This window comes from Lissotriton helveticus, chromosome 1_1 (genome assembly GCF_964261635.1).
Source record: "Lissotriton helveticus chromosome 1_1, aLisHel1.1, whole genome shotgun sequence".
In the NCBI taxonomy this organism is placed as follows: Eukaryota; Metazoa; Chordata; class Amphibia; order Caudata; family Salamandridae; genus Lissotriton; species Lissotriton helveticus.
In genome coordinates, this window is record NC_136057.1 from 2,063,283,290 (window position 1) to 2,063,307,920 (window position 24,631).

The 24,631-nt window shown below is 42.0% G+C and overlaps 1 protein-coding gene across 4 annotated transcripts in view; it reads left to right on the top strand.

Annotated features, from left to right (window-relative positions):
* USP33 (ubiquitin specific peptidase 33) overlaps positions 1 to 24,631 on the top strand; it is a 372,522-nt gene that overhangs the window by 168,547 nt on the left and 179,344 nt on the right. For 2 of the 4 annotated variants that reach the window (XM_078645171.1, XM_078645180.1), the window contains 2 exons: positions 6,362 to 6,502; positions 6,905 to 7,017. In XM_078645171.1, the coding sequence (XP_078501297.1) occupies positions 6,362 to 6,502; positions 6,905 to 7,017 (254 nt within the window). The remainder of the gene's footprint in view (positions 1 to 6,361; positions 6,503 to 6,904; positions 7,018 to 24,631) is intronic. The other 2 variants (XM_078645190.1, XM_078645199.1) reach the window with 1 other exon arrangement.

Below are 24,631 nucleotides of genomic sequence, written 5' to 3' on the forward strand. Positions count from 1 at the left end.
TGCGCCCTATTTAGAGGGTTCATTTTTCTCACCGTCATTCCCCTTTGAACTGCCTGTATCTGTTCCAGGTATACCCATTTATTGTTATCCACCTCTAATAATTTCTTGGGAGTTTCGTGTTTTCACTGGCTACCCTTTGATCTCCCTGGGGGCCTCCCTTTACTTTCCCCTCCTGCTGGTTCTCGAAATTGTGAGCTATCAACTCTTTGGCGACTTTTGGGTGGTCCTGAGGATATCTTTACTTTCTGGTTTACGATGTGGGTTGTTAGGGGTTTCTCCTTCAACTCCTTACTACTCCGCCTTTTCCTTGGTACTATTGGGGTCTTTGTTATTTTAATCTCCGATTGCGAGGATCCAATCGGTACATAGGTCAGAGCAGATGCATTTAGGCCTGACTGTGCATACCCTTCCAGATTCTTCCCTTTTCTCTTTGTTGTTATGTTCGGGACCCGCTTCTTGCCTACCCTATTCTTAGTCCGGGCCCCTACATACACACCACGCCTTCTTATCAGCATTGGGCGTCTGGAGATATATACATTATCTAATGCCTCTACAGATTCACTCACTATACTTTGTTCTATGGGCTGGGGGGTAGCTACTAGTTTTACCACGTTTGCCTCTGCAGATTCATTCTCTATGCTTTCTTCTATGGACTGGGGGATAACTACTGGTCTTGACATATTTGGCATTTGACTCTTAATTCCCACCAATTCCTCTTCAATCTTTTTTAAAAACAGTTTCTGTGCTTTCAACACTCCATTATTCGATAATGTTACTTCAAGAATTCCTTGTAATGTCTTCTGTAACATCAATATTAGGTCCATCAAGGAGGATGTGGGCGTTACAGAGAGGACCGAGTCCTGTGGGTTATTTTTTTCTGAATTGGCTTGGCTTCCAGTTCTTATATCGTCCTGCTGGATTAGTTTTTTTTTACCATTTAGATACTGCAGAGCTTGATCTGGTGCACCTCCCCAGACAAAGCTCTGGCTCTGACGTTCATTTCCTTTTTGCCCTTCGTTTTCTGAGGTTTGCAGCGAACACATTTTTGGCGATGATGAAAGACGAGGCGCTGCTATTTGAAGATTTTGACTCAAAAGGGTGAGGTTTATCAGTATGGGGTTCTCCCTTCCTTCCTCCCTTCCTTCCTCTATTTCTTCTTCGGGATATTCCCCCATTTCTTTCCTTATCTGATTCTCCTCCTCTACCCCCGTGTTTTCTCCGTTCTCCGCGCCATTCTCCTCCTCATCTTCCTCGTATTCCAAATTTATTACCGGCTCTGTAGATTTGTAATGTTTCCCTACAAAGTCCTTTATAGACTTGGAGACTGCCGTGTTATCTTTCCGCTTAGAGGTTGAGGTGCAATCCCTTTTGGCTTGTGGGACGTTTTTAATTACCCTTTTAACTTTTCTTTTCTTGCGTCGCCCCTTACTGTTGTCCATGGCGGAGGCCTGGCTTTCCTGGCTCTCTTCCAGTGACATTGATCCCACCATTAACTCACTCCTCCCTGGGCTTTCGTCTTTGCGCAATTTTTGCCTTCTCTTCGGGGCCATCTATTAGATTTGTAATACGCTTATCTCCGATGCTGCTGTAATTATTTCACAGTTCAAAATTAACTTGTAAATATGCTAATTCTTTCACTTACCTCTGTTGTGCCTTTTGTCCGCCAGCCTGCCTTGCCGCACTTGTTATCCTCTCCCAGGGGGCTTTCCTGCTTTTCCCTGTGTTCTGGGCAATTAAACCCCTTCTTACTGCGACGATTATATACCCAGATTTCGTAGCCTAAGTGAAAATAACACTGTATCCCCCCGCTCCCCCCCGCTGTGTAACCACTATCTAGCGTGCCTCTGATGAATCCTGTCAACGCCGGTGGCTCCTACCAATGTCCGTATGAGCTCTCCCGCTACTCTTTTTTTTTTTTTTCCCGCGGGGCTGAGGGGGGCGGCTGGGGCACACGAGACCCACATCTCCAGACGTCTCCAAACTTGTTCGGGGCTCAATACCCCCCCCCTGCGGATCACCCGCCGCTTTTCGTGCCGTTCGCGTCTGGCATCCGGCGACTGGTGCTCACACGCTGCAGATCAACTCTGCACTCTGTACTCGATTGCTCAGGCTGCGGCTTCCGTCGGCAAGGCTAGGCTAGGCACCAACAGAGTATCCGATAGACAAGTGTGTTTTATGAGGGTCTTCATTTAGATATCTGCTAAATACAATAAAATGTACAATTAGCTTACTTAGATGTGAAAGAGCTTACATAAGTAAGATTATGTTTGACTTTATTATCTTCTTCAACCCCTAATGCAGTATGGTTACATTAAGTGCTGCATACTGCGTTTCATCCACTTATGAGCATTTAGGTTTTATACCACAGACAAATGAGATAACCAAGGGGCTCATTTTTTTATGTTTATGAGTAGCTTAACATAGACTGACCGCGACATTGAGATGGTTTCTGCTCTCACATAATGCTTGCGTTTGTCTGAGACATCCTCAGAATACTTTGATGTAAAGGTGTAAAGTTCCAAAAATGTACTGTGACGTTCTGGTGGCTAGTGCAAGTCCTGCTCATCTATCTGGCTGGATTCAAATAAACTGTTGGGAGGAGGTGTGACATGACACGGCAAATGGTATCTAGGAGATCTAAATAGATTTAAGTGTTTATAGAACATTGATTAACTCAGAGATATCTGTTCATAACCTGGACATAAGGAAGTTGGCCTCTAGCCTTTGATAGGTAAGGAGTGTGTTCCAGAGGTTGGACCCCCTGAACATCTTGAATCAGGACTGGCTTTCTCTACCTACTGAGTGCATGCACCAGCTTGTGTTGTTATGCTGGCTGCCTGGTGCTAAACCATTGTACTATCTTGTAGGATTTTTGAGAAAGTGGTTTGAGACCAGAGAACAGGGAATCATGATCATTGGATCTGTTGGAGGAGTAAAAAAAAATGTGAACACCTAAGGCATTTGGTGGTAGTTAAGGTAACGCCCAAGATGAGAGAAGGGTTTTGTAGAATTGTATTATTTAGTAGTTATTCATTTTTTAATTTAAAAAGGCCTACTTCTGCCTGAATAGCAACATAGACAAGAGTGATATTTTTTTCACCATAGTTACTCTTTTGCTTTAGGTTAATGCCTCTTTCATAATAGCAATGCCCATCCTCTGTCTTCCACTTGGTACTTTCTGTGTGTCAAATATTTAGATAGATAGCTACTTTATTGTTTTTTTGGAAATATGGACGAGATGTTCAGGGTATGTCCATCTAAACAGATGGCGGTTTGTGCCAGGCTGAATTAGAAGGGAACCCACATTTTTTAAATGTTGTGCTAGATGATATCTGCACAAGTTAGTAAATGGAGAGGACCTACAAATTATGACACCACAATTGCATTTGCCCACAATACTATGATGAAGGGCGGGACTCAAATCTAAGTGCCCGGGTTCAAGTATACATCTTCTCCTTTACACCAAATCTCCCTCCTAACTAACAGTATGGCAGAATTACAGTATTACAGGAAAAGACACAGTGCTGTCCCTTGTAACCTTTATAGAAGCCCTGTAGAAGGGTGTTCTGAGTTTTCAAAAAATGTATAAAGGAGGAAGTAGAGGCTAGAAAAGAGAAAGTGTATAGAACAGACTGTCATTGTTGCCCAGTTGTACTTGGTCCTGTGTTTTTATATGGACCTTTTTTAACGTTGTAACTCATTAATAGAGCAAGGTGGTCAAGAATACAGATCTGTGTTTCCTGAAATTGCCATTGCTCCCACCTGCCAAATTCCTTGGCTTTCTTAGATTCATTCTTGACAGGCTGACTAACCCAGTTTTATTTCTCATCCTTTTTGTGTCTGACCTAGATTAACCTTGAAGTTTCGCTGTCGTCTCCACAGTTCAGATACCGCCAACATTATTTATGCTGCACTAAATCTGATAGGAAAATGAAAAGTCTTAGTCTTACAGCATGACAATGTGGGACAGTGTTTGCTTATTAGCCTTGTCTTTGTTCTCCCTCTGTGGATATGAGAGTCAGATTTCTTCCTTTCTAGCAATTTGTATCAGTGAGGGTAGCTACCTTTACATGTTTACTGTCACCCTAGGAATCACATTGAAGCCATGACAAATCATTTTTCATGCTCCTTTAAATATGTATCTACTGTTAAATCTTCATGATATTGTCTCCAGGGGGTTACAATATGAATTCTCACAGCAGATCAGAAGTAATTATAGAATGCTACACATTGTATATTGAATTCTTAATCTGAGAGGAGTGAATAGTTAAAAAATGATTATAGATTATTACTGCAATTTCATGTATTTGATAAAGGGAATAAAACTAGGCCAATGGTGGATAAGCTTAGGGAGTTCTTCCTTTGAAATTCCTACCTTATACTTTCGTTCAGTGTGTGTTAATTTTCAATTTAAACTGAAATTTCAGTCTCCAAAAGGCTCATTAATGCTTATTTCTCAGCAATGTCATAAGTGCCTAATGCCCAATATTCTGACAAGTCTGTTAAAGATATTCTTGGATATTTAGGAGCTAATCGGAGCTCCTTCATTATAAAACAGTATCTCTAATTTGGAAGCTTTAGAGTACAATACGCTTCTAGATTACAATCCAAAATTTCACTCTGCTGAGATGGAGTAGTTTCTGAACAATCCCAAATTTGGAAGGATGACAATTATTTTTGGGGAATGTAGGAGGAGAATTGGCTTCTCTTGAATGTGAAGAGGTGTTCATGTCTTGATATTGTGTTTTTTGGAAGTGAAGTGTTTGAATCAAATGGGCCGTGAGGTTCTTTCCTCAGTTAAATACCTTGCCTCTTAGACTTCTGTGTTTTCTGTGATTTGTTTAGCCAGACTTTCCTAAAACACAGCTAAATGTAATGGGTTCGATGTTAAGCCTATCCAATTGTCCAGAATTGGGTTGCTGGTTTATTTGAGTCAAGCACCTGGTATCCTGTTTTCTGCTACCATTGTGTTTGAAGTTATAGATTCATCTACATGTGACTGAAGTCTGTAATCCTCTGGTATTTTTGTTTTTTTATATACTCTAGTTCCAAAAAGGATTCCTACTCGCAACCATCCACTGAGATTACTAATGACTGGGCAGAAACAAAATCACATGACACCTTGACACCTTTGTGACACCTCATCTCCCACCTCAAGACTGATAATTTACCAGCATCTGTGGTCTAGATTACTAGAGTTGCAACAATAGTGTTGGTGTTCAGAGAAGGAAAGCACATGGATTTTTTTTGTGATTAACCCTTTCACTTGGGTTTGAAACTATTTTCATTACATTTAATTAACCTGCCTTCTCAATGTGGAGATCAGGTCCGGACACAGATGTGATTTAAAATGAATTTCTTTGGGCACATAAAGACTAACATTCATCTCTACAGTTTTGTAGTCTATAAATCTGGTGTGTAATATCAATGCATACAGTGCTCTAAAGGTTGCACATGGTAATATGGAGTGATCGTATAAGCATCTATATATATATTGTGCAATATATCTTTGTCAATGTATAGTCCTGAGCAAGGACAGTGGGTAAACAAAATCAACATTGACAGACCAGGTAAAGTAGGGGCCATCTTGAAGTGAGTGTTGCTTTACAAATCCCAAATGCAAATACTATATTTGCTGAAAATGCTTTAGTGAGAAAGCTCACCTGCACATCCTGTGTATATAACAGGAACCAGTTTGCTCTTACCTTGTAGAACCTCCCACTGTGCAGAATAACTATTAGGTGAAATTCTGTTACCTTTAGCACTGGGCAAATGTGGCTATAGCCAAAAAATGAAGAAGGGGAATTAAACAAAGTAAAATATATCTGCCTACTATAAAGTTGGAGGGCAAAGACCGTCACCGACAGAGACAGGTAAGCATGATTGGCAAATACATTTGAGCAAATTAGAAATAAAATGTATCCATTGCGTAGGAAATCTTGAAAGCAAAGCACGCGCATAATAAAAAACAATAAAAGACACAAGAAGGTTATGAAACAAGGTATTTTTAGTTTTTAAAGTACAACTACGTGTTGGTTGCTGGGGTAGAAATTTATGACAAAAAATTCGGTTGAAATTGGCTGGCAAAAATGCCATTCTTATTTTTCCCAGATGTTTTAAGGAAATTTATTTTAGAATTCTTCATGCTTGCAGCTACTTAAGAGAATCCTGGTGAGACAAAAATATCAGGGAGAACATCAAACACAGTCAATTCAATGGCAGCAGTATCTTACTCCTAACTGTAATACTGAATAACATTGTTGCTGTCTTGATCTTTAATTGTTTGACTGGTAGGGCAAATAGTTCAAACAAGCAACATATTGTGAAGTTTTGTATGCAGTAATAAAAATTGATATTGTAGACTACATCATTGAAGCCCAAGTCAAAGACCGTTCTTCACCAAAAAGCCCTTCGTCAAATGAAGGCCTGAGTGCCCGTTTATCGAGTAGTCCTCCAAAATCGGGCTCCATATGGTCTGGATTGACACCTACACAAAGAAAAGGTATTTTTTTCAATCACTGACCGTTACCCTTTACCTTTGCCCGTGCTGCACTGCAGTATGTGTCAGTGTGTGCATGTCATGTTATGCAAATGTATACGTAACACAATGTAACCACTGTGCTTTTTCACCACCGTTTACTAAACCCGTTTTACACTGGATGTGTTGGTGTATATGTGTATGAATTGTTATTTTTTTTCATTTCCCTTGGTTTTGAAGAGTTTTCTACACCCATTTGCTTTCATTTTTTTACTCATACTGCTATGAAATATTTGGTCAGCCATTTGGTGTTTTGTTGTTTTCTTCTTAAATGATTTACTTAAAATATACAATTTCTTTGCAATAGCCAAGGCTTGCAATAATAAATTCACTTAGACTACTTAAACCTTTGTCCTTGCCTTTTAGGTGTACCTACTGCACCACCGAGAAAGAAGAAACAAAAGAGATACAGGAGTGTCATATCTGACATATTTGATGGCACGATTATAAGCTCAGTGCAGTGCTTAACCTGTGATCGGGTGAGTGTTGTCAAAGACTTCACAAAAAGCACTCCATTATGCACAATTGACCTTTAATGAACGGCCTACATGCAAATATTTATATTGCCACCTGATCTGTTGAAGAGACCCTGGCATGAAGTTACAAAAAATTAATTCATTGTTTTAAATCAGATAAAGTAAAATAGGGAATGGGTTGAGAAACATCACTGAGTAAAAATTACTTATACTAAAAAAAGCTACTGGCCTACTTCACATAACTAGCATTGGACAAAAAAAAAACCGCAAACAAATCTGGGTTAATTGGTTATTTGAATAACTAAGCATCACACCGTGGCAAGTACATAACCACAGTGTTTACCGTTCCGTGCCACCTATGAGATTAGATGAACCAGCAATGTACAAGCCTAGCATCAAGCCCTAATGCACAAATAAAGCATTATAGAAAGCAACTGAAAATACTTGGAGACAGGACTAATTACTGCTGCAACTAAAGCTGAGCCATGGGAGCATTTACCAAGAGTCCAAGTACTAGAATAGAACATAAACTACTAATATTGCAACACAACAAGAAGCCTTAAGTGGAGAGAGAGAGAACTGAAGCAATCTCAAACAGATTAGGGCACATATTTTGATTAAGCCAATATTTTGGTGGAGTAATATCCCTTGAGAAAGTGTTGATACTGTGGGATTCAGTGTTTCAGTACTATTTGTGCCTAAATCTTGATTACTTGCCCAATCAGAATGAGGGCCAAAGTGGAAACCAAGTTACAGAATAGAGAGGATTTGTGAGAGATTTGTATTAGAGGAACTGTCGTACTTGAAATCATATCCAGCTTTAACAGGAGCAGAATTATATTATTTCCCAATGCCCATGCAATATCCCTCATCGATTTCCTGTATTATAAAGAAATGAAGGCATGCCTTGAGGGTGGAAAGAAGGATGGGAGAAAGAAGAGTCTGCCCTCATTGTATTTTTTGGGTTTCTTCACGCACCTCTTTTATCCTTGCGTCTTACTTTTAGGTTGTGGCTTAAAATTGCTAACGGACTGCATTAAGTTAACATGTACATTAACAAGACATTTCTATATCAAATGTATAATATCCATCTGTTCAATATTCATACAATTCAGACATACCCCACTAGCAATGGCATGTGCCTCTCTTCTATTATGTACGCAATACAACTTTGTTGAAGGTTTATAGGTATTCGTGTATAATTGTTCTTTACTGTTCCTTTTTCTGGTCTCATATTAATTATTACCTTCTTATTTCTTTCTTTATGTCCATAGATTTACTTGCATTACAAACAACTTTTACTTTTCAGTATGCTTGAACTGAAAAATAGTAAACAAACACGCACACACACACACACACACACACACGCGCGCACACACACCATCATATTTCCATTCCTTTTTATGGACCTCTTCCCCAGTACTTGAGAATTGTGTGAGCTAAAGTTTACATAAGCAGTTAACAGACTAACTGTTTTTTCTTTTGGAATTGAGGTGCAGCAAGGTGACGTTTTGAGTAAATTTCAAATGATACTTGTATTCTTCTTAGCGTCAAATCTAAATTATAACCGTTGTTTTTCGTCGTGCCTACCAGACAGCACAAGCTGTCAAGTTGATAAAGACCCATTGTGGCCCTACAAAGAACTTAAGGTGGACTAGTTGCCTGCCTCATTGGTTTACTCTAATTTTCTTGCTTCTTATTTGGTTACTTTCTTTGTCAAACTTGTGTTTATCCGTTCCTTGGGACATAAATTCTATAACATCCTTTGGAGGGGCTGACTTGTAGCATTCGACTGTACACTTGTACATGTATTTTCTTATGCATTCCAGACGAGGGCATGTGTTTTCCAGCTCTCCCCTTCATGTACTTCTCACCCCCTGCCAAATATCCACTCTACCTTCTGTGTTACTGTGTCGCTGGGACGAGGTTATACCTGGCTGATGAGCCCTAACTAGGGTCTAAACGGTCCTTGGCTTCTTGTGTTTGAGTTCATGGAGGACCTGGCTTGGCTGCAAGGGCTAGACTCTTCCCATTGTAGCAGGGTCAAGACTGATTTGCATATGGCTGGGTCCAAACAGGTTGCATGGTTTGCCCAGTAAGTGGGATGCGACCCGGAGTAATTGCCAGAGGCTAAGATTAATTCAAGCATTCCATCCATCACATTTCTGTATACTTTAAATATCCAGAGAATATTCTATAATTAATCTGAAAATTCCCTAGGATGTTTTCTGGAGTTCTCTTCTGCTTTGGGGGGGGATGATGGGGTAGTACACATTAGATTTCACCTTTTTTTTTCATTTTCATATTCTGACTTTCATTTCTGTTTGTACTAGTTTTGGTGCCTTGGTTAATCATGTGGCTGAGGCACAGTTTTGGTTATCTCCTTGGGGCTGAACTGGTCCATAACACCTCAAAATAATCAATGTGCGCAATACTCTGTTTATAATCACAGGGAAAACTTGGAAGTCCAACATGGATTACCGAAACACATATTTCCAAGGATGTATACTGTTCTCAAAAACACTCTAATTGTCTTTGGGTGCAAGGTTCCTCCAGGCTAAGCATTTTTATATTTTTGATACTTGGGTGAAAAAAGATGAAGTTTCCTTTCCAGTACCATAGGCCAAATGCCTATGTTCATCTGAAGAGACTGTTCCACGTGTCTCAACCTTTATATTTTGTTCCTGTGAGTAAGGCTTACAAGCTTGAAACACTCATCAATATATTGAAATTTGTGTATCATAAGGGGCTGACTGTGGCATGTGAGCCAGTGGCTCTGATATTAGTCTTTACAGTGGTCGTGCATTCCTGTTTGTTCCAAAGGCTGCCCGCTGTGGTATCTCCCACCACTTCTTATGCTGACTGGTTTTCACACTTTTGCTTTTACCTCCTTTCTATGTCCACAATTACTTTTATCCTCTTTTACACACCCAGTCCTATCCTTTCTGTCCCAGAATGGGACTTCATCCAGAACGTGGATTGAGGCAGAGCAAAATGGAACCACAACTCACAGCTTGTCCTGAACTCCGCTGGTGTGGGATGGCCCACAATATGGATATTAGATGCTTACCTAACAGGATATCTCAAATTATCATCCATTAACCTATGGTTGATTGGGCTTCCTATCACATCACATTCCCTCAGGCAACTGGTGTAGACCTGTCCTCTATCAATAGTGACTGGCAATCGGATGACCTTGACCTCCTATTGACCTACTTCTCAGATTGGCAAAAACCTATTATGTGCCAAGGCATTACCTCCTCAAAGGGCAAATTATTGTGCCATAATGTTGCTACCTTACCAAGTCCTACAGTACAGTAAGATATACTACTTCTCACCAAAATGGGTTAACTTGCTGGAAAACTGCACATAGCACTGTTGGCAAAAAGCGGTCTACATCAGTTGATGCCCCTGCAACAGCACTACTGATTTCCAATGTGTAGAACAAATTGCAAGGAGTTTAGTCGGACAATTCTGTTGTCAATAGTCTGTGTCTTCTAACCCACCACTAGACTAATCTTCAACACAAGTAAAAAAGGTGACTACATCACAGTGAGTTATAACAATGTTTGCTGAATTTCCCATAAATGTCTTCCTGAACAGTGTAGTGTGCCATTAGAAATGCTCATGTATGCATTAGTAGGAATCTTGTGAGTGAGCATTCAATGCAAAAGTTTAGCCATTAATGTACAGTTCTAATTGAGTGTTTTTATCAGTTCGGGTAATTGAATATGTGTTTCTTAATTGCTATAATGAGGTGCCATTTGGGAGTGCCTTCTAGCTGGTGAGTTAGAAGTTTTGAACTCACTTTCATACTCTCCAGGTATCTTATGTTTTTCTGCCAACCTGTTGTATTCCGTCTGTTTATGCTGAATGAGCTGCACCGTCATGTAGGTAATTAATCGAAAAATAGGTCAAAGCTACTGTGTAGGAAGCTGGGTTCACTTTGCAGTACCACCACACACTTTCTGCCTGGTATTCGATGCAACTTTGACTGAAGTGTACTGGGTTCCTTCTAACCAAGTCTCCAGTACCAGTGTTTTTTCCCTAAAAATGTTACATTGTTTCCCCCATTTGGCGAAACATTTAGAACCCTTCGTAAGTCCCTAGGAAATGGTGTCCTTGATAGCCTTGGACCTGAGGTACTGGAGAGGGTCACTAGGGACAGCAGGCTGTGTGACTTGGTGCAGACAAAGTGAAAACATTACATGTCGTACATCCCTGTGCGCCATGTCCCCTAACACTGCTTGTGATATTTGTAAGTCACCCCTACAGCAGGCCTGACAGCCCTAAGGCAAAGTGCTGAATATTGCATGTGAGGGCATATCTGCATGTGCAGATATTCAGAGTGCTGATCAGTCCTATTAGTGTCAGCACAAGTGAGAAGGGAAGCCATTTTAAAACATGTTCTGGACACTGGTGAAAACTAGTTACCAGTTACATGATGGCTTTACTGTAGATAGTGATATTTGATATCAAATATCTCGTATTGGCAAACCCACATGGATTCCAGTGAGGGATTTACCAATACATGCATCCAGAGGGCACCTTAGAGATGCCCCTAAAAGCCTACCATCCTCTGGTGTGCTCCCTGACTGCTAGCTTGCCACCCAAGACACAGTCTGACCTCCTAGGGTGAGAGCCTCCGCTCAGGAAACTCTGAACAAAAGCCTGTCCTGGAAGACCTGCAGATTAGCCTTGGAAGGCCAGTAAGCTTCAAAGACCTCCTGCCTTTGAAATGCAAATCTGGCTCACAGGAGAGGAAGCCGACCCCCCCTGTCCAGAGCCCCTTTAAATTAGCTAGTCAGGTAGGCGTGGACATGATTATTCAGAAGTAGCCATCTTTGTGATGGCATATTTAAGAATTCTGGGACAGGGTTATTCCCACTTTCAACAGGAAGTGGTCATATGGTGTAGTGTAGCTCCTATTTTCCCAATAGGCTCTGCGCATTGGAATAGTACCTACAGCAGTAAAGGCCTAGGCCAGACGTTAACTAGGTCTACTACTGTCGATACTAGACTTAATTTTTGGGTTTGCCAGCTAAGCTCAGAGTTCGCTAGAAACTTTCTCGAATGTTCAAGGAAGGATTAACTCCCCTGATTAGACAAGAAGGGATTTAGTTTCTGACAACCATAGAACATGACAACTTTGCTCTCCCCTAATCAAGAGTCAATCTCAAGAGTCGTGTGAGCACAAGGCAATTATTTTACTCAGTCAGTACGTGCATTCTTAGTCTCATCAGAATGTAGAGAAAAGGAAGAGACGGGCGTGTTCAATAAAAGGTGTTATTTATTGATCAGTCTCTTTTCTCGTACAAGAGAAATGGATCGATATTATTGCAATACTTATAGTTAAGTAAAGTGCATACATTAGAAGCAATAGTATAAAATAATACTGTAAAAACATTGATATGGTTTCTGAGCCATATGATGTTTTAAAATGATTAAAATATATTTACATACACATATACATTTGACTAAACGTACTCAACTGGTGTTTCTAAATACGCCTACCCCGTGTACCTGACCTAAGTCTAATGGGTGGGCGGGAATAGAAAGTTACAGTTTAAGTTAAGTTTGTTTTTGCCAAGTGAATAACTAAAGAATTCTCTGTGAGGGGTTATTCAGTTCTGTACCTGGAAGTTAGGATGAATGAGGAATGGTATCTCTTTCTCTGCTCTCGATATTCCAGGCTGCCTGCGAGGGCTGCCCAGAAGCGCCGGTGCTGGGTCTCTCGGCTTGAGATAGCAGCGCGTCTCTCAGCGCGTCAGGAAGGCGGGGCTGCTGCCAGCGGGGTCTGCTTCTGCTCTCGGCTTCGGCAAGTATGGCTGCTCCGTCTTGTCACCACGCGTGTGTTTGCATAGGGCAAGGTCGGCAATATTTATACCTTAAAGGTGCCGAGATTGACGTAAGGATGGACATAGGTACGTCAATAAAGATGTCATACGACTTGCTCGTTAGCACATTCTTTTGCAAAAGTTCTCTGTGAAATCAAAACAATGGCCGCACGGATTTTCCAGGTTGTCATAGGTTTGATTTGTTATGAGAACGTCGTATGCCTTATCAGGGGCTGGAGGAATGTCGCTTGTCTAATTAGATCTCAAGCGTTATGACCTAATCAGATAACACGTTCCTGTGCCGTAGTGTGACTGCGTCAGATAACGGTATCTGCATCATGGGGGTTTTCTTGCCTCATGGGCTGACTGTTAGTTAACTAGCTAGGTAGTTTAACCAGATTAGGGTCAGGAATAGGGGGATCGATTCAGAACCTATAGAAATACACGACACCCACTCCACGCTAACTATGGTCATATCTACTAATCTATGCATAGTATAACATAGTACAACATACTATAGAGTATAGTGTATACCTTACCACCCCAAAATACATAAATGCATTTCGAAATTTTCAAATATACTGAAAGATTGCAGTCATATATATTGTATGCACTTAAGCTATGAATTAAATGCAAAAGTAAACACGCATTGTAATGCATTATTGCTTTTTGGTATATGAGAAATACACATGAAATGGCTCTTAATATAGCTATACAGAAAGGAAGGTCGAGACCATTTCATCACATAATAAAATATTTGTGAACATACCAGCGGGCAGCTAAAGTCTATAAAGTATCTAAAAATAGAAATCTTAGTTCTCTAGGAATAGTCTCTTACTTTAAGCAGAAGATCAGTGTCCCGGGGAAAAAATATATAGAAAAATATTTTAAGGGCTTGCTGAAAAAAGTTGCTGTCCGTGAACTGGATTGTAATTGTTCATGTGACTTTATTTTTTTAAAAGTTGAAGGCCGAATTCAGGGAACGCCGTGTGCGAGTTTACTCAAAAGTCTCTATTTCTGTTCCGGAGAGAACATCATATCATTCAGGCTTTCGAAAAAACTGTCAACAGCTTCATGGGAAAGTTCCACTAAGTCGGAAATAGGGGTAACCATGCATTCATGCGCATGATTGTCTCCATTGACATTCTGATTTGCATTGCTGACAGAAGGTCGTACCTGTTCGATGCTGTTTTCATCTTGAACTTCACTACTCTTCAATCGTAGTGGTGAAGATTCCAGGAATGCCGTCATCAGAATTGGCAGCCTTTGAGGGCAGCACAGTGCGTGAACCTTGGTAGGAACCAACAGTGTATCTGCATCCACTGGCGCATCTGATTGTAGCGTCAGACAGGTGTCTAACACGCATTCTTCTCCGCATAGCAGACACCTTAGTACAGGTAAAACACACCTTTGCCACATTGGTCGAAATGATAGAAACCAAGTCATGTTTAGGTCTCTAAGCCGGGAGAGTCCCAGGATTTTTGATATCCGGTCCCGGTATCCAATGGCTAGGATCGTATCTTCCATTGTCGCGAGAGTTTGATCTGTGACATGGGTTGCCATAACGAAAAATAAGGACTAGGAATAGGATTCCTGCAATTAGTCCCAGGATCAGGGGAAGTCCGCCAAAAATCGAATGGACGAAATCTGGAAAAATACCCAGTATGGCTTTGAATGGTGTTAATGCCATCGAAAATACTGTCTTAAATACCTTTGAGACCCCAGTGGTATCAGAAATATTTAAGATTTCGCTCAGGATTTCCGCGAAATGTACGGGGGAATTAGTCGATAATAATGTATGTATCTCTGCAGTCGTCCTTGCGACTTGTAGATCATATGTTTCTTTTGATGACGTGAGCCTTGTAGGCGTCTGTAGAAGCACTGTTTTCATTCTGCTTAAAGTATCTATTCGAATAGAAGTAATTTTCAAACCGGGCCATGCCCTTGCCTCCCTGTCTGGTAAGGAGCTGGGGAACAAAGAACGTCCACAGCACTTGACCTTCGCCGTCGTGGTGACGAGATAAGGAGTCCCGGGCATAAGACTACAACAGTTCTGAATTAGTTTCTACTGAGTGTGATTTTGTTAATAGAGGTTTTAGTTTACCTCCGCGCCACACTTCTTTTGTAATCTCACATGTGGGATTGTATGCATGTTCTCCCCAAACGGAGGGTTGAGCATGTCCGTCTGTATAGATTACACAGGCGTAATGTCGTAGAGGCAGAATGTCGATTGGCAGAGGATACGTCTTTTCATATTTTAGATTTTTCAATTCTTCTAGTTCTTAAAAGACTGTCAACCAGGCAATACTTGATAATTCATATCCTCCGTACTGGATTTTCAGATGGGCAATTCTGGATTTTTTGAAGTTGAATTTGTAACCCTCTGCAGCGAAACCAAGTATTATGGTGTTCACTCTTTTCAAGTGAGTCTCCAAGTCATCATCTGTTAAGTAAATGTCATCGACATAAGATAATGCTTCATCATCATATAGTTGTAGTAATTCTGTTACTCTCGCTGAGAATACCCCTGGGCTGTTCTTGTACCCCTGGGCTAACCGACAGAATTGTTTTTGAGTGCCATTTACTGAGAAAGCTGTTCAATATCTGCTCTCTGGTGCTATGTTTTGACAAAAGAATCCATTGGAGATGTCCAAGGTTGTTTTGTATTTTTTGCGCACTATGTTATTCATTAGTGCAGCACTGTGTGAGTTTTGCACTGCAAAAGTTTTGCAACATGTGTTGAGGTGTCGGTAATCCAAAACTAGACGGTATGAATTGTCTGGTTTGGAGACCGGAAACAAAGGATTGTTCATTTGTGAGGTGCAAGTTTCAATCACCCCCTGGTATTCTAGCTGATCTAATATTTCATTTACTTGTTTTTTAGCTTCTTGCTTAATTGGGTACTGCCTTTGTGCAGTTGGTTGTGATTTTAGCTGGATTTTGTGAGGAGGAGAGTCCTCATCCCATCCTACATGATTTTTGTATAAAGCAGGTGCTAAGGCCACTGCCCACTTTCTAGCAAGTGTGTATTTTTTATGAATCGGTATTTGATTCGAGAAGGCAGGCATAATTACTTCTTCGCCATGAGGGCACTCCCTGACAAACTCTGGTGGCCAGTCTTTTTCAGCTAGAAGGATGTCATAACCCTTGGAGAGGTTATCCCAAAATAGTCCCCTTATTTTCCTAGTCTTATCTCCCTCTATACGTAATGTTATCTCGTATATTTTGTGGGGCTTGCTAACTCTGGTATCTGCAGTTTCCACTTGAAGGTATTCATTCGTGTCCACTGTCTCCAGATGATTCATAAGGACTTTGCGAGCTATGCTCACCTCTGCTGCGCTGTCTAGCATTGTCTGAGCCCACTCTCCGTTTTTCAGTTGTGTCCTCAGTATTCTCGGCATTGTTAACTACCTTGATACTGGCTACCTTCTTTTTTGGAAATTGTGATTTCTTTTTCAGTTGAGCAGGTTCCTTGTCTTTGGACTTGGCGTGCTCTTCTGATCGTCCTCTTCTTTCCGATTTCTGCGAGGAATTCTGAAAAGATTGAGAGGGACGTGTATCAATGTCTTGATATCTATCAGGTTTTTTAATATTATCCCTATTTCTAAGGTTATATCTATTCCCAGAGGGGTCACTCTGGGGTGACCTTTGTCTCGGGTTTGGAGATTTCTCTCTTCGCCTAGGAGACCTTCCTCTGGACTGGAATTTCTTTTCTTTAGGATTGGATTGTTTGTTCCCATCCCAGTTCTTTTTTGGTGAATTATTATTATTATTAAAAAACATTTTTTCTGGACTTGTAGTCAGTTGCGGTTTTACCGGTATTCCACCTAGACTATCTCTGCCTAGTTCTTCATAGGATTTTTCTATGATTCTGGCAATTTCAGCTGGTTGGTCTGCTATATCTGTCTCTTTTAACCTCTGGCGGATCGCCACGTTTGCTGCTTCACCCTTTATGTTGGCTAGTAATATAGCCGAAACCTGTTTGAAGTCTTTTAGTAATTTCATACCAAGAGTTAAAGCAGGTTCTGGACCGTATTCATCTTGAATTTGTTTAAGCACATCTGGTATTACCGAAATGGATGGAACACCGTGCGTTTTTGTATAGATGGAAGCAAAGACTGTACCCCAAGTGTCACAGTCCTCAATGTGTGGTGCGATTCCCATTGGGAGACATATAGTCAGAATCCTGTGTTTTTCCAGCGGGGTGGTGTCAGGAAACACCGCCTCTATTTGGGTAATTTTCTGTGCCAACCAGAATGGTATCTGTTCCCGTTTAGCTGGAACTTTACCTAGGCAGGATTGGATGTTCTGTGGTGTAATTTTATTTGTGTTCCCCTGGTGAGGGGTCAGCTGTGGAAGTTTAATCGCTGGCTGAATTGTTGAAGTCCGCATTACATACTGAACTAATTGTCTGTGAATTTTTAGTAGTTGTTTTAGCTGTATTAACAGCTCTGCTGCAGGCATTCTTTCGATGTCTGGATGTGGTGTGTATCCGGCTAAGACCGGCCACGTTGCTCCTGGTCTACCTAAAGGACCGAGCCTTGTAATGTGATTGTTATGTATTAGGGCGCCATCAAATAAGAGCAAATGCTCTTGGAATTTGAGTGGTACTTCCACCTCCTCGAAAGGAGTGTACGTTTCAGGAGGTTCCTCTACTTTGTAATAGTGGAAGTACTTTGTTACAGCATTTGCTGCTGGAAAATGTATCCATGTATAGTATACCTCTGTCTGCCGATATTCGTGTGCCTCAATTACGAATATGACTGTGCCACCTTTAGGTGTCAGTCCATTTTCTATAAGTTTTAAGGTTATAGATCTCCTTTTAATGACCGGAATGAGTATTATATCCGCGTCTGCTGCTTGCATGGTAGCATCAGCATCTGCTATTTCAGTAGCTAATCTAATTGCCTCTCTTTCTCCATCACTGTCTCCCATCTTACTGACAGGATGGTATTATTTTTATTTGCAGATCAGGTTTCTTATGGAAACAGAGATTAGATGCACAATATTCTGGAACTGTTTTATCCTTCAACGTTGACTAGACCAAAAACCATACATAGGAGTTCCCTCCTGCGAGGTTTTGGAGGATATTATAACCTTTCACCCACTCCAGACGTCTTTGGAGTATTTGGGAAAAGGGGTCTGAGTGAGAAAGCACGACTGAGTTACTCTAAATGTCTTACGTTAGTTTTATCGCCCTTTCCAAACGCGTTGGGCGCCATGTAGTGTAGCTCCTATTTTCCCAATAGGCTCTGCGCATTGGAATAGTACCTACAGCAGTAAAGGCCTAGGCCAGACGTTAACTAGGTCTACTACTGTCGATACTAGACTTAATTTTTGGGTTTGCCAGCTAAGCTCAGAGTTCGCTAGAAACTTTCTCGAATGTTCAAGGAAGGATTAACTCCCCTGATTAGACAAGAAGGGATTTAGTTTCTGACAACCATAGAACATGACAACTTTGCTCTCCCCTAATCAAGAGTCAATCTCAAGAGTCGTGTGAGCACAAGGCAATTATTTTACTCAGTCAGTACGTGCATTCTTAGTCTCATCAGAATGTAGAGAAAAGGAAGAGACGGGCGTGTTCAATAAAAGGTGTTATTTATTGATCAGTCTCTTTTCTCGTACAAGAGAAATGGATCGATATTATTGCAATACTTATAGTTAAGTAAAGTGCATACATTAGAAGCAATAGTATAAAATAATACTGTAAAAACATTGATATGGTTTCTGAGCCATATGATGTTTTAAAATGATTAAAATATATTTACATACACATATACATTTGACTAAACGTACTCAACTGGTGTTTCTAAATACGCCTACCCCGTGTACCTGACCTAAGTCTAATGGGTGGGCGGGAATAGAAAGTTACAGTTTAAGTTAAGTTTGTTTTTGCCAAGTGAATAACTAAATAATTCTCTGTGAGGGGTTATTCAGTTCTGTACCTGGAAGTTAGGATGAATGAGGAATGGTATCTCTTTCTCTGCTCTCGATATTCCAGGCTGCCTGCGAGGGCTGCCCAGAAGCGCCGGTGCTGGGTCTCTCGGCTTGAGATAGCAGCGCGTCTCTCAGCGCGTCAGGAAGGCGGGGCTGCTGCCAGCGGGGTCTGCTTCTGCTCTCGGCTTCGGCAAGTATGGCTGCTCCGTCTTGTCACCACGCGTGTGTTTGCATAGGGCAAGGTCGGCAATATTTATACCTTAAAGGTGCCGAGATTGACGTAAGGATGGACATAGGTACGTCAATAAAGATGTCATACGACTTGCTCGTTAGCACATTCTTTTGCAAAAGTTCTCTGTGAAATCAAAACAATGGCCGCACGGATTTTCCAGGTTGTCATAGGTTTGATTTGTTATGAGAACGTCGTATGCCTTATCAGGGGCTGGAGGAATGTCGCTTGTCTAATTAGATCTCAAGCGTTATGACCTAATCAGATAACACGTTCCTGTGCCGTAGTGTGACTGCGTCAGATAACGGTATCTGCATCATGGGGGTTTTCTTGCCTCATGGGCTGACTGTTAGTTAACTAGCTAGGTAGTTTAACCAGATTAGGGTCAGGAATAGGGGGATCGATTCAGAACCTATAGAAATACACGACAATGGGGCGGAGGGATAGGGACCCCACAGGTCAGTAGCCCATTGGCTACCTTGGTACACTCATTTAACACCCATAAATGTAGTATTTAGGGGAGCCCGTGTCACCAGAAGACAAGATCCTGACGACCTGAAGAAAGAAGACAGATGAGAAAAGTCGCGCAGCAAGAACAGAAGACCCAGCAACTGACTTAGTGCCAATCTTGCTGACCTTCTGACTTTGCCTATTGCTCCAAAAGTCAACTTGTCCTGCAGCTGCTGATTCCGCAAAACCCAGGAAACTTGCCAGCCTTTGCCCAATAACCAAGACCTCCCGAGGAATAGCAGAAGTGTCCCCTTCATCGTGAAAGCAGCAAAAGAAGGACAATGAGCACTCTGTCCCTGGTAAAACCTGACGCCGCTAAGCACCACTGCATCCAAGCCCCCCAGCCTGTGTCGAAGTGAACCAATTGTGTCAGTGTGGTCCCCAAGCCCGCAAGGTACCGAAACCACCATGGAGTGACTACTCGTGGCCTCCCCAATGTACCTGCAGCCTCTGTTGGCAGGCCCCCTCAACCGCGAGTGTTACTGATGGAGAAACCAGACACCCCAAAGACCCTCTGCACCTGGACCCCCTGTCCAAAAGAGGACTAAAGGTTTCCCCACGTCCCCCAACATCACAAGAACTGAAGCCACCCATTGGTTTTACCAGACTGGTCACACAGTCCCCTCCTGCATTTTCTTTTTACCAAGATGTTCTCAATCAGGTAACACTGGGCACCCAACTCTGTTTGGCACCTCGCACCCAGCTGCCCAGTTGCTGCTGGTAGTGTTCTGCTGGTGCTGCCTTGGACCTTGCCCACTACTCACCTTGATTCCTGGAAGAGGGTCCCTTAAGTCACTGACAAGAACTGATAAACGGCATACGATTTTCCTCTCATAGGTTAATATTGCAGAACTTGAAAATTCCACTTTCGACTTTTTGAACTGAAAAATATTCCTATTTAGGAACCTACTTATTTACAGAAGTAAATGGATTGAAATGCTTTATGTAATAAAGACAACGTTGGATCATCCATAACAGGTTCGTGAATTTTAATGTGGACTCCAGCAAAACTGTTGAGAAAAAAATAATTCATAATATAAGTGATAAACGAATTGAAAAATAAGGAAAGAGACTAGAATCTACGAGAAATTGACTGAAGAAAGTATTGAATTGAAAGAACATTTAGATACGGGACTTTGTTTAACTGAAGCACTGTTATGACTTACGGCAAATGACAGTTGAAGAAGATTCAACGGAATTATGAATTGCAACTGTCAGCTGATGAAAACGTCACTAACAGATGAAGGTTACGAGGTGACGTGTGACGCACGACAAGGGAACCACATTGGTGAAGGAAGCGGTCTAGTCTTTCTGGTGACGCAACACGCATGTTTACGGTGCGTCATCTTATAATTCAAGAAAAGCAGGAAGTGTCTTATCTTCGTACAAAGAGTCATCGTTAACGCAATTCATCAGAGGAATCCCTCGCAACACACGTGACACGAGCACTAAGCGGACAGCAATCAAGAACAAAGGTATGTTGCAGAGCTTGCAGGCTACATAGGTGCACCCGCTAAGAGAGCAAGCATTTGCAATGCAGTAGGTCTCGCATTAGGAAAGTTTGAGCTATTGGTATTGTAAATGACAATTTTTTTATTTATGTGCTGGTTTTGAAAATAGCAAAATTAATAGCTTTCTCATTTACAATGCCAATAGTTTTAACTTTCGCAAATGTGACACCTATAGCATTTGTAACGCAATATGTGTTGTCTTTACATGACTTAGATTTATTGATATTACAAATAAAAATGGCTTGTAATTTTTTTAATAATTACTACTCAAAAAAAGTTATTGTAATTTATTATAATGGCAATAGCTTAAACTTTTGTAAATAACTTTTGTAAATATTATGTTCATTGTATTTTATTATGACGAAAATCCAAGAACTGAAGGGAAATATTAACATCTTTTTGTGACATTGGTAATAAAGCTTGAACCACCAAATTCATATCCTACTTACTGTTGTAAAAAACATGCTTTCTACTAGTTGCGCAGTTTCAAAGCGCTGTGAGTGCTTCTAAGTATTATTTATAGCCATGTTTATGTAGGGAATCCTGGCTCCGCTGCTTGGGCATGTTACTTCCCTTATCTGCCTGGAATGGGAGCGCCTGAAGTTTCTAAACTCTTCAGAGCGCTGGAGGGAGGAGGAATGATGACCTGATGTCAGTCGAGAATGTTTTGCATTCCCCTTTTAAGGCGTAACGATTTGGGGGCCCACAAGGACCTTGTTTTCCTTAAGCCCCGGGTGGGCCAGGTCCCGTGGACAATGTTGATAAATACGCTGCCATATAAAGAGTAAGTTTGATGCCTGAACGTTGCATGCCACGAGGGAAACCACCCGATCAACTGTTCTCCCACACAGGCTTACACATCCACACGCAGACACAAACTCACGCACCACCCAACACGAGTATATACACAGCTGCCCACAGTGCACACACGTCCCAGGCATGAAACAATTGTGGGTTTTTTCTGTAGTATCCACAACTAATAGCAGCCGTGCATCTAGCCTACATTGCGACTGCAACCCGGGGGATTGCAAACCAATTCCAAAAATCGAAATAAACCGACGGACAAGTGACGGATGACACATAATATATATATTGCCTCCAGCCGTGTCTCCCAGAAAATGAAAGAAGCGGAACCAGATTAATGGCGTTAAAAATATATAAACCAATAACCACGAAATTAAGTTTCAGTTTTCACATTCTCCATTCCAACGACGTGAACTGTAAACCAAGAACCGCTCTGTGCTTTTCATAAAGCAGCACACGGTAACACGAACAGGTGTGATCTTGAAATAAAGGAATCATGCCTTAAGTTACATTTGAATTTGTCTTCCCAAGTCAGACTGCGCTGCGACTGACTTGACCCACTATGATCGGTGTGTGCACACTCACGCCCTTGCGCACGGAGAATGCTTGTGCTTCTCATTGTGTTTAATGTCTGGGAGATGTGGATTGCTCATCTGCTGTAAAACGCCCCCCGTTTCCTGCTCAAACACTGTTTTAATTCAAATCCCGTTATCGCATTTTTCCTAAAAATCACAGCTGGTGCTCACAGCGTGCAGATGTCACGCACCACCCCACCGAACACAAGTATCAGCCCCATTGTGTGCGCACGGCGGGATACACAGGATATATGCACCTCCTCCGTCACACCAGATGGTGCCAGCGCCTCATTTACACTCGTGTGCGCCTACCGCACATGGGTAATGGGAGACATCTCTTAAAGAAAAGTCAGCTACCATTTAGTGTCCCCGATCATCAACACTTTCAAGATGTAGCGCCTACATTAAAACAAGCATTAAACAAGGTGTTTGTGGCAAAAAATGCCCCCGGAATCCCACTGCGGCTGCCCCGGAAGTCAGGCAAGGTTGCCTGTGACGGGCCGCGTCCGGACCGGAAGAGGAGGCAGGCGGAGTAAATGCGTCTCGCGGCCCGGGGCTCCTGTGAGCGGTGGAGAGCCCCGGGGCCGCCAGCAGGAGGCTGCGCAAGTGTTGCGGGGCTCCCTTAACCAAGAGGGAGCCCCGGGAAAGGAGCTGGCAAGAGCCGCAGCGTGAACTCTGCGGAGGGGGCACGAGGCACATGCCTGGTGCCTGCCCCTGCCGCGTGCTGAGAGCGGAGTCCCCCGAGATTAGCCCGGTAAGTTCAAAAGGGCTGGGGGGTGGAGGGCTCCGTAGGTGCTGTTGCCCTGGCCGACCATGGCCCGGGAGGATTACGATGAGGCGCGCATTGCAAGGGAAATGTGGCCTGTTCAATGGAGCGCGCGTTCTCGTTGCTAATTGAGCGCGTAAAGCGAAAGCACGCCCACACAACAAGCAGACAGCAGCAAAAGTGCGCTCACAAGGACAAATCTGAAGCGCGTAACCGACTCGTGTCTCACATTCCCAGAAGTCAGCAACATTAGTTGTCGAGCTTGGACGCATGCTTCGCATGCTTTTCCAGCTCAACCTAAAAAACTGAGAGACAGTGCACATTGCGTGAACTGAAGCATTTTGTATGCATTTACAAGTAATAAGATAATATTACTCCTATCCTTGGAGCACAACTCTGAACAATAAATGTCCAAACAGCAATAAAAGGGATTATTTTAAACAGTGTAGACTTGTTGCGATTTTCAGCATAACCACAAAATAATTAGCATGGCATCTGGATACTTATGGAATCTTTCCCCACCACAAGCATTCCTACCTGGAGTTGGTGATCCCGTGATCAAGTGGGAGAAATGGAGAGAGTATTTCGAAAATTACATATCTCAATTTGAGGATGACAATGAATTCTCCCCTAAAAAGAAACTGAAACTTTTGTTGCATTGTTTAGGGGCCGGAGGCATCAAGGTGCACAATCAAATAAACAAAAAAACAGGGGGGAAGTGAGGATAATGTCTATGCAAATGCAATTGATGACCTAAACACACACTACTAGCCCACCGTGTGCGTAGGTGTAGACAGATACAAATTCTTCCACAGGAAGCAGGGCAAGGAGGAGTCTGTTGATGACTGTGCCCGCACTCAAGGAATTGGCGCTTAATTATCATTTTGGCGCACTGCATGACGAATTTATAAGAGATCAGATCGTCTTGCAGGGGTCAAATGCAGACATACTGAACAACTTATGAGCAAAGGGAGAGTATCCTCTGCAAAACATAGTAGATATTGCCAGAAAAGCTGAATTGACTGGACGCTGCGCCAAGGCAGTCATATCAGAATCCAAAGAAAAGAAGGAAGAAGGAACCGTTAGCAGAGTAACACAATCTAAGCATAAACCAAAACAAAAATGGAGCAACACTGCAGGCAAATCTACATATAGCAGAAAACAAAGCAATGATAAGAGGTGCTGCTACCGGTGCGGAAACAATTCACATTGGGCAGATGACGAAAGCTGTCCGGCAAGAGGAGTAAAATGCACAAATTGTGGAGTAGTTGGCCACTTCCTAAAGGTGTGTCGCAGGAGAAATACTCGTACAGTTCGAATCGTACATGATGAGTATGCTTACAACATAGATTCACAAGATTAGGAGGATACAAGCATGTGCGTACTAAGCATAGAAGACGAACAGGTTAATGAGGTCAGTGAAAGTACAATTGTCAGAACCAAGAAAC